Consider the following 11296-nt stretch of genomic DNA (forward strand, 5'->3'; position numbering starts at 1 on the left):
AAAACTTGATGCAAACGAAGCACAAATTTTCACATTAATGTTTAATATAGGCCTATCTTCCATCTTAGTTAAACACGGTTGTCCGAGATGGCACTCCTCGTATTCGAAAACAGCAGTCATCAACCGGTACGTGGACGGTTTTCAGCCGGGCCGCGAACACAAATCATAAACGGTGAAACGCAATATGTAGCCTAAGCCTACTATATTGCGTGTTACCGTTTATGACTAATGCTCGTTTCTTGATATCAAAGTGCAGGAAAAACGAGCATTTTTGTTGCAGGAAATGCATGTTGATGTTTTCACTCTTGAGTTACTATACAACATGTTATGGTAAAAGAGCATTTATTACTGTAGTACTGCATATTTCGGTAAAATGTTCAGTATAGTTCGGCAATGACACAATGAATAACTAGTTACTTTTTGAGAAAAAAAAACCTGAGTGTCCGACTACAAGCAAGGTTGTAACCATCGGGGTAAGAGGCCCCCTCTTGCCTCCACCTCAATGTTTGACTAGGGAAAGTTTTTGGGAAGGGCTCGGTTTAATGATTAATTTGTGTTTTTAAACTTCAGCTAATAGTAAACCTATAGAAAGGTACTTAAGATCAGTCTCCAATGCTTTTGCATTCTCATAAAAAGATCGAGTACTGTATTGATACACTATTACATCATAATTTTTTTGTATTATCTCATAACTTCTTACTATTTAGAATCTAAAAACAAATTTTAAACTTTAAGGTCTAAATTTTAAACCTTTAACTCGCAGTGCAAAAATGCATAAAAATATTTAATATTTCAATATCTTAAAACATTATTTAAAATTAAGATTAATTTTAAACGTTGAATATGTTGACGTAGAGCCTGCTTCACAAGCTGTTTGCGAAAACAAATCTGCACCATAGTTGATCTTACACGGTCAATGCCCTGATGAAGTAAACTCGTATGGATTAATGAAACATCGGCAGACAATAAAGTTTTGTTTTTCACCATCTGTGCCCAGGGCAGTGTACACTTGTATACTACACCCAATACTTGTGTCTTTGCAATGATTGCGATACCAGACTAGACTAGCACCAATGGCCAACTGAGTACAGCGATGTGAAGCTTAGCATTCGGCTTTCTACCAGCTCGTATCATTCAGATTGGAAAATTTGCTGTTTTGGGGTGAGAAATCCCCCGAGGAACAGTATGGAACGTTAAATAAATGTATGTTAATCCCCCACACACTTAGCAAACATTCCAGTCGGGTGTATGATTACACCAATAATATAAGTTAGGTTAGGCATAACCAAAACAAGATATTGTTGTTAACCACTTAATTAGACTTTAATCATACTTATTTTTGTCATCCTAACAAAACAATCTATTCATTGTTGCTCCAAACATTGAGTGATGCTTATTGTTTTCACATTATGACGTCATAATTTTCCACCACCACGAATATCACAATTTGCACCGACTTTGCACATTCAACATATCTTTTACAAATATTATTATATTACAGCTTTTGTTTGCAGCTCTTTGTAGATTTAGAAATGGTTGAGCGTTTAGCAAATACTGAAGTTAATAGTAGAAGGATTAGTCATGTTGAAACTTGTTTTGGTGCATCTGGAAAATCATTGTTGCAACCATCAAGGGTTCTTGTTGGTGAAGGCGTGCTCACCAAATTATGTCGTAAGAAACCAAAACAGAGACAATTTTTTTTGTTCAATGACATACTGGTGTATGGAAACATAGTGATTAACAAGAAAAGGTAAAATCTGTAAAAATTTGAACTTGTATTAAAAATTATTCATACATATTTCATTTATTGCATGCTTTCAAAATTTTCTGTAATTAACGTTAACGCTTTCTGTAATTACAGTTATCAAGAAAAAAACTTAAAGTATTGCTTACTAATAAGCTATTTTTAGATATAACAAGCAAAACATTTTGCACTTAAAAAATGTGCGAGTGGAACAAATACCAGACAGTGATGCCACCTTGATGGGGAAGGAAGGTCTTGAGGGTGGAGAGACATTACGGAATGGCTGGTTGATTATATCCCCGAGCAAGTCATTTGCTGTATATGCTCAAACTGCAATGGAAAAACAGGAATGGATGACTCATATGACTCGGTGTATTGAAGAAGAACGCAGAAAAGCAGGTTCTGTTGGAATATTTAATTTAATTACTGTGTATGTTTACCTGTATTCACGGGCACCAAATTAAAGAGTGTGAGTGTGGCAGCACACCTGGACAAATTTTTGAGTTTTTCAAAATCCTAAGACATGTTAAAACACTAAATGCTTCTCTAAATCTCTTACTTTACTCGCTTCTTAACATTTCAATGTAAATACAAAGCTTACTTTCTTGAGATCATTTTCTAGCCAACAATGAATAACTTATTTACGATATGGTAACCTATGTAAGCATCTACTATTTGTACTTTTCTATCAGAAAAATGTATGTGGAAATGTCATTTAAGCATAACAAAGCTCACATATTTTTTGCAAATACCGCCATGTAAAAAGTTTTGGTTCATTAATGAAAACTTTTATTTGTGGGTTAAAAATTCTGCCATAGAATAGTGCAGTTACGTCTACACTCACTTTTACATGGCTAGCCCACTTCACAACATGCTGTCTGTGCTTATTTTGAACCCTGCATATTGCAATGCATTATATAAGAGAAGCGTCATATTTTTCCTTCTCTTTAAACCCCTTGGTGAGTGTTATGTTTTCTGCGCAAGACACAAGGAAGATGCCTAATGAAATAAGGTACTTGCAGGTTGCACCTTATTTTGTCAAACAGTTTTCAGTTACTTTTATTATTAGATGTTTAAGCCCATCTCTGCACTTGCATAAACAAAGCACTGGGTTTTAGGGTCAATTAAAATTTCACATAAAAAACTACCAATCAAGAGCTCAATGACATTATTATGGCGTAATACTCTGCACATGAACATTATTTTAGGTACAAAGGCAGAATACATTGTACGTAGCACAGAGTTTATTTCTTTCAGCTATTTCTTATAACACAGTGCACTTGATGAAGTAAGCTCAAGTTTGCAAAATCCCACTCTGAATAATTAAAGGTTTACCCGTAAAATTCTATAATAGGCCTATATTCTGCTGTTTTATTAGATACTGACGTTGACATGGATCAGCGACCATCAACTTTAAATATATCGTTTTAGGTATACCCTATTCAAACATTCATGATTGTCTTTGTAGCCTTGTTCTATATGACATGTGTTGTGTCAATAGTTGTTTCCGTTTTGGGCAAGGGAAGGCTGAGGCCATAACATGTCGTGTTGTTAGCTTAGCTACAGGGTAGCCGTAGCCGTAAGTTAAGATGATACTGGGACATGTCCAATTTTGAAAAATCCACAATTTTCTCCATAACAAAGTTTTGATTGACAATATCCTGACTGTACCTACACTAAACTACACGTCCAAGTCCCAACCAACGGCATTATATAAATTCGGGGTGGTTGATGACGTTTGTCATGTTATTTGCCAATATACCAGTTTATATCATTTCAAACAGCAGCATTTAGCACTATTTTTAGTAAAGTCTTCAAATTAATTTGGACTTACAGGCCCCGCACCAGTTTAATCCGGCCCTGAACACAACAACTACTATTCGAAAAACTTGACGCTCTGCTTTATGCATGGGACAAGTTATGTTACATCATGACAGACTGTGATACCTTAAAGACATCACAGACAAAAGACAAAAATGTGAGCACGCTTGCTGCATTTTGACAGAATGGCGCCTTTCTCTCAACTGCTCGCAAAAAGCTCTGCTTATTCAACAAGTAGTTTTTTCAGCCAATTTATCCTATTCTTCTCAGAACCCAAGTGCAGTTATCTTCTTAGGAAAGCTGTGTGTGGGGGGCGGGGGCAACAATTCTGGACACTCCTTAAGCAAACTGCGATCTTTCGTCATGTCTGCTAATCAAAGGGATACTCAGTATTGATACTCAGCTAGGCTAAAGTTTTTGATCAAGCTTTTGATCTTTTACTGGTCAGTGTTTCAAGCATAACTTGATTTGCAAGTTATTATTATAGCACTTTAATGATATGGCCATATCATTTTTCAATGACCTATCAATGCCAAAAATAGTGCCTTAGCAATCAGAAATTACGTATTTTGGTGCAAAGCATTTGATCTTATAATTTCAAACCATGATTCCTTTTCTGAAGCATACATCAGTGACTCCGCGAGAACACTCTTTTGGTCAATATGCAAGAATTGAGACTATAGGTAACATTTGAGAAGAAAATTGATGTAAACATTGCTTTCCCAGATACTTGAAGTGGATCAACTATTCATACTTCATCCACCAGCTTCATTGTTTTTCTTCACACAATCATCCATCTATTTCAGTGTTTCTCCGCACACTTGCAGTGAACACTGAGCAAGGTTTCTTAGTAGGCAGATCATCTAGGTTTTCATAATACTGATTTTTTGCACCAGATTCGTTGCAAGTTAATTGCAAAACGATCCAGTGTATGTTTGAGATCAGGTTTGGAAGAAGCCAGGATAACCAGAACAACTACGAAAAACATATGTATCATCTACAGCTTCTATCGATGACACACTCTTCGAAAAGCTGTGCTTGTCCATCCAATTCATGTAAACTATAAAGAGGAGAGATGACAGCACGCACCTTTGGCTGAGTCCAACATGCGCAGTGAAAGGGTTTGATTTAACTTTGTTTGAACAGACGCAAACATAGGGACAATTGTCTTACTCCTGTATACTTTCCAGAGCTTATGTTGCGGAACTTATTCATACACTTTTTTAAAGTCAAGAAATCAAGTATAGACATGTTTTGCATATCCCGAGACCCTTCAAAAATTTAATTGAAAACTTTTGCTTTTAGAAATATCATAGCTGTAGCCTGCAGCAACTGTCCTCCTGGTCAAATAACCGAATATAATATAAATTTATTTATAGCAGGTTCTCATGATATTGTTTCTATGTCTGCGCCTGCTTGGATCCCAGACGATGAAGCACCCGAATGCATGCGTTGCAAGAAGACGAAATTCACAACTCTTCAACGTCGTCATCACTGCAGGATGTGCGGCTATGTTGTGTGCCATGCTTGCTCGACCAAGAAGTGCCTGATAGAACATCAGTCGGCTAAACCGTTACGTGTATGTGATACTTGCCACGAAAACTACACGCGTAATGGGTTAAGACCGACAAGTCGTCTACCGCAAAGCAGGTACGCTGGTCGCAGCTCTTTCCCAGTGCAACCGCAATTTGATGATGACGATGATTCATCAGACTCAGATAATAACGCAATCAAGTAGTGCTCTATGTTTTCATTTTTAAGATATTAAATTCAAACCGTATCGTTCATTTTTTAAAAAGATTATATAGCATCATTGTAATTTTGTTAGTATTTTTTAATCTGTAAGCCTTCAATTGAAATATTGTTTAAATTATCAAATGTGGTTGCGTGCTTGTGTTGAATGGTGAACTGATATTGTGATATTTTTAGCTACGTATTTTCGCTTTACTTCGTGCAGGTTAGTGTGAAAAATCAGTTAATGTGACGCTTGGTTACTGTAATAGACCCACTTTTAAATTGCACACTCAATTTATTCGCTCTTCATCAGTGCTGGTTAAATGCCTATCAAGTTGGTCTGTCGTATACCCCGTCATAACGTTATATACCAGGTAGGCAGTCACATCACATCATAGCTACTGTCTTAATCAAACGTGCAAGGCATTGCCTTACTCATTTCCGTGGGTTTATACCCACTGACTGGCCATTGTGCAGTGTTTTATTGCAATTTGACATGACTTTTTGGACTGCAGATGCCATGTCTGAGCATGTGAATACTAACGTGGAAAAAGTATGCTGCGGTAACGTTCGCTTTTTGCAGGTTCGTTATTGCGTGCTTGCTTACTTCAAAAGGTCATTACTTTTTAAGGGCACATGAATATACTATAAATCAACCCAGCGTGTGTTCAAGTTTTGTGTCGTCTGGCGCATATTTATCTGCTTTTGTCTTTTTCAAATCAGTGACATGTGCTAAAATTAAGATTATCAATGGTGCTGTCTTTTTAAAGCCAGTCCATTATTCAGTTCTTTTCATTTTTTGCTTATCGAAATTCCAAACGTCATCTATATAGATTCGTTTTCTTAGCATTACATACGTGGCAATGGTAGTTTCATTGCGAGATGTGATACACAATTTCAAGTTGGTTTGGCCATTAGTGTTAGATAATGTAGAGGAAATAGTGGTAAAGTTAGTATTTTTATTGCATGATTTCTATGGGGCGCCATTCGCAAAAAAAGTTTTTTCCAGAACACGTTTTCCTGAAACAACATTTGACAAATCCGGATGATTTACATTAAATCGAACTGATTTAGTTGCATCCAATCATTTCTCTCCGTTTAAATAAATCGTTACATACTTTAAATGCGTCATCAGTTATATTGTTATTTGGAGATGACGGTATTGGCTGCAAAAGTTTACGATTACGTCGCACAGAAGAGCTATCGCTTTCTACATTGTATGAACGTGGCCCAGTGGGACATGATAGTTTACGAGGCCTAGGAACAATATTATTCTCAACCGTGACTAGGGTTAGTTCGGATATCAATAATTTTTACTATCCGGATAACGGATATATCCGTATATTTGGAATTTATCTAACCGGTTAACCGGTTAGATAACTGCTAAGTGAAACAATCGATTTCACGAGGTTTACATGAAAAATGGATTGTAAAATCATTACACAGTTTTATTGTAGATCTACGCACACGCGCAGTACGAGCGAATACGAGAAAAATCACGCAAACTTAATGTTCACTGCTTCTGCAACGCCCTCCTTATAAGGCACAATGCATCATTCAATCATTCATTATGCTTTCTTTGTGACGTGATAGTAAATTTCACTCGTGCATTTTAGGAGTACCGTAGTTGAAAGTAAAAGACAGGGGTCGGCAAACTGCGACTCTCCGGCATGTGTTTTGTGGCTCTTCTAGTCGAATCGTAAAATTTCAAAAAAATTGTATAGGCTACCAAGACTACCGTTTATGAACGTTTCTCTATTTTTCTTTTCCTTATTCAGGTCAGCATTCATGACAAGTTGTTAATTATTCAAATTTAATGATATTTTTCGATTGAGGAATACAGATATGGAAAAATTAAACGATATAACTATTTATGACGTCATAAGTTCTTATGACTTGGCTCGTCAGTAAAAATTGGGCTCAACCAAAGCGGCTCTCGGGTTCAAAAAGGTTGCCCACCCCTGGTATAAGGCAATAGAAGTGTGAACAAAGGTTTAATTGCGCTCAGAGGGAGTCAGCCTCTACGTAACAAAGAATGTTCAAACTTACTAAAAAGTGTAAAACGCATTAGCAACGATACTCTTTTAGCCGGTTAACCGGCAGAATTATATCCGGATATCAGATAGAAAAAAAACCGCGGTTAATCGGTTAACCGGTTAAACGTTATCCGGATAATCCAACCCTAACCGTGACTCATGCATATGTTCCCGGTAACAAAAACTGTAATTTACGCGCACGGTGACGCTTGTCAGTGTCTTTTTTGTTGATCCTTGATGGAGAGATCTATGAGAACAAACTCGTTGAGATATGTCCAGTCTGGAATAAGTGTGACTGGTGAAACAGGTACAGTGGTCCGTAGTCTTCTTCCCATCAACAATTCCGCGGGACTCCATCCGCACTGCAGTGGAGTTGATAGGTAGGCTATGACAGCAGTGCCAGGTATTTATTAGAAGGCCTTTGGTTGTTTCAACGCCGCGTTCAGCCTCTCCATTGATCTGGGGATAGTGAGGACTACTGGTAGAATGACGAGACTTATACGTTTTTGCAAACTCACAAAACGACGAATACTGTGGCCTGTTGTCGGAAAACATCTAGGCTATTTTGATATCCCATGACGGGCGAAGATAGATTTCAGATGATTGTTCGGAGATGGTGTTGTGTTCCAGTAAGGTTAATTCGATATATTTGGAAAAATAATCTAATACTAGCAGGTATTTACGGTTATCGAATTGAAATATATCACTTGCAATTCTTTGCCAAGGATATTTGGAAAGGTCCGAGCTAATCATTGGTTCTGTATAAGAACAACGGTGTTTTTTGCAAACAAGACAGTTTGTTACGAAAGCTTCCACTTCTTCATTTAGTCCAGGCCACCATACACTAGACATTTAACAATGCCTTGGTGAATCTTGGAGAGTATCTCGTTGCGTAAAACTGCCGGAATGTAAATTCGATTGCCTCGTAATAGCAGTCCTCGTTGGTTCCAGGTCGATTCAACCCACGGACGATTCAACCCCGGACGATTCAACCCACGGACGATTCAACCCCGGACGATTCAACCCCGGACGATTCAACCCACGGACGATTCAACCCGCGGACGATTCAACCCGCGGACCATTCAACCCGCGGACGATTCAATCCACGGACGATTCAACCCGCGGACGATTCAAACCCGGACTATTCAACCCGCGGACGATTCAACCCACGGACGATTCAACCCCGGACGATTCAACCCCGGACGATTCAACCCGCGGACGATTCAACCCACGGACGATTCAACCCCGGACGATTCAACCCCGGACGATTCAACCCCGGACGATTCAACCCGCGGACCTTTCAACCCGCGGACGATTCAACCCCGGACGATTCAACCCAGGACGATTCAACCCACGGACGATTCAACCCAGGACGATTTAACCCGCGGACGATTCAACCCACGGACGATTCAACCCAGGACGATTCAACCCACGGACGATTCAACCCACGGACGATTCAACCCAGGACGGTTCAACCCGCGGACGATTCAACCCGCGGACGATTCAACCCAGGACGGTTCAACCCGCGGACGATTCAACCCGCGGACGATTCAACCCCGGACGATTCAACCCGCGGACCTTTCAACCCGCGGACGATTCAACCCCGGACGATTCAACCCAGGACGATTCAACCCACGGACGATTCAACCCAGGACGATTTAACCCGCGGACGATTCAACCCACGGACGATTCAACCCAGGACGATTCAACCCCGGACGATTCAACCCACGGACCTTTCAACCCAGGACGATTCAACCCGCGGACGATTCAACCCGCGGACGATTCAACCCACGGACGATTCAACCCGCGGACGATTCAACCCGCGGACGATTCAACCCACAGACCTTTCAACCCACGGACGATTCAACCCAGGACGATTCAACCCCGGACGATTCAACCCACAGACCTTTCAACCCACGGACGATTCAACCCAGGACGATTCAACCCGCGGACGATTCAACCCACGGACGATTCAACCCCGGACGATTCAACCCCGGACGATTCAACCCGCGGACCTTTCAACCCGCGGACGATTCAACCCCGGACGATTCAACCCAGGACGATTCAACCCACGGACGATTCAACCCAGGACGATTTAACCCGCGGACGATTCAACCCACGGACGATTCAACCCAGGACGATTCAACCCACGGACGATTCAACCCCGGACGATTCAACCCAGGACGATTCAACCCACGGACGATTCAACCCACGGACGATTCAACCCAGGACGGTTCAACCCGCGGACGATTCAACCCGCGGACGATTCAACCCCGGACGATTCAACCCGCGGACCTTTCAACCCGCGGACGATTCAACCCCGGACGATTCAACCCAGGACGATTCAACCCACGGACGATTCAACCCAGGACGATTTAACCCGCGGACGATTCAACCCACGGACGATTCAACCCAGGACGATTCAACCCCGGACGATTCAACCCACGGACCTTTCAACCCAGGACGATTCAACCCGCGGACGATTCAACCCGCGGACGATTCAACCCACGGACGATTCAACCCGCGGACGATTCAACCCGCGGACGATTCAACCCACAGACCTTTCAACCCACGGACAATTCAACCCAGGACGATTCAACCCCGGACTATTCAACCCGCGGACGATTCAACCCACGGACGATTCAACCCCGGACGATTCAACCCACGGACGACTCAACCCACGGACGATTCAACCCAGGACGATTCAACCCGCGGACGATTCAACCCACGGACGATTCAACCCAGGACGATTCAACCCCGGACGATTCAACCCACGGACGATTCAACCCAGGACGATTCAACCCGCGGACGATTCAACCCGCGGACGATTCAACCCAGGACCATTCAACCCAGGACGATTCAACCTGCGGACGATTCAACCCGCGGACGATTCAACCCACGGACCTTTCACGTACTATTGGCTTAGGTTATCACCAAGTTACTTTGTAGTCAATATTATGTAAGCTAAATAAAGCTAATATATAGGCCTAAGCTAATATAAAGCTTTTTGTGTTTCCTTTTTTTTCTTTTACCACTTCTTGTTAGCATTGGTTGTACATCAAAACACTTATTGTTTTCTGCTTTCCAGTAAAACCTTGAATATTGTTATTTTGCCCTATACAGTACTTTGCGTAAAGGCCTTCCCTCTCTTGGTGGCTTTGGTTCTAAGTAGGCCTCTAATTTGGGGCACTGGAATTGTTTGCGGTACAAGAAAAGAGAAAAACGGAAGAATAATATTACAAAATTACAAGTTTAATAGATTTTGACCTAAAAGACACAATTGACCGTATCTTGACCTAACGAAACAATTGACTTTATATTGGCCTAATAACTTCTGTACTACACGTCGCACAAGACTGAAATTTGTTTTGTGATAGCATTCTGAGCAGGTTAAAAAAAATTGACCATATTGATTGACCAAATTGACACATTGACTGCGTAGACGTTTTTATAAACGGGTTGAATCGTCCGTGGGTTGAATCGTCCGTGGGTTGAATAGTCCGCGGGTTGAATCGTCCTGGGTTGAATCGTCCGTGGGTTGAAAGGTCCGTGGGTTGAATCGTCCGGAGTTGAATCGTCCGAGGTTGAATCGTCCGTGGGTTGAATAGTCCGGGGTTGAATCGTCCTGGGTTGAAAGGTCCGTGGGTTGAATCGTCCGCGGGTTGAATCGTCCGACCACCGTCCTCGTTCAATATAGGGGCCTACAGCTTGTTCGAGATACGTTTAAACAGAACCAATTTATAACAAGCCTTCGACGGCCATTCGGTGATTGCTGAGCTATACGATCGGATGAAATCGCCTTTCAAATATCCTCCAGTTGTTTGGTTGACGATGATATAAAGGACTTGATCACAGCATCGATATGCAAGTCAACTTCTTGTGAAAGTCATTGGTCTTCTGCCGTAGTTTCGAGAAGAGGGCTTCGGGATAATGTGTCAGGTATCACCAGATTCTTTCCTGC

The 11296-nt window shown here is 41.2% G+C and overlaps 1 protein-coding gene across 2 annotated transcripts; it reads left to right on the forward strand.

Annotated features, from left to right (window-relative positions):
- Window positions 1–1482: 1482 nt before the first annotated feature.
- Window positions 1483–6168, forward strand: LOC143446452 (pleckstrin homology domain-containing family F member 2-like). 2 transcript variants are annotated; one of them, XM_076946083.1, is made up of 3 exons: window positions 1483–1750; window positions 1911–2143; window positions 4945–6168. In XM_076946083.1, the coding sequence occupies exons 1-3, from the start codon at window positions 1533–1535 to the stop codon at window positions 5301–5303; spliced, it is 810 nt and encodes a 269-aa protein (XP_076802198.1). In that variant the 5' UTR covers window positions 1483–1532; the 3' UTR covers window positions 5304–6168. The 2 variants fall into 2 exon arrangements, with proteins under 2 accessions (XP_076802198.1, XP_076802200.1); XM_076946085.1 differs by having other exon boundaries at window positions 1484–1750; window positions 4948–6168.
- The last annotated feature ends 5128 nt before the right edge of the window (window positions 6169–11296 follow it).

This window comes from Clavelina lepadiformis, chromosome 2 (assembly GCF_947623445.1).
Source record: "Clavelina lepadiformis chromosome 2, kaClaLepa1.1, whole genome shotgun sequence".
Taxonomy (NCBI): domain Eukaryota; kingdom Metazoa; phylum Chordata; class Ascidiacea; order Aplousobranchia; family Clavelinidae; genus Clavelina; species Clavelina lepadiformis.

Bases quoted from the DNA above. Each gene is read 5' to 3' on its own strand.
- LOC143446452 (XM_076946083.1), top strand. From the start codon at position 1,533: ATGGTTGAGCGTTTAGCAAATACTGAAGTTAATAGTAGAAGGATTAGT. The intron at 1,751-1,910 runs GTAAAATCTGTA...AGCTATTTTTAG, and splicing joins ATAGTGATTAACAAGAAAAG to ATATAACAAGCAAAACATTT. The intron at 2,144-4,944 runs GTTCTGTTGGAA...ATTTATTTATAG, and splicing joins AGAAGAACGCAGAAAAGCAG to CAGGTTCTCATGATATTGTT.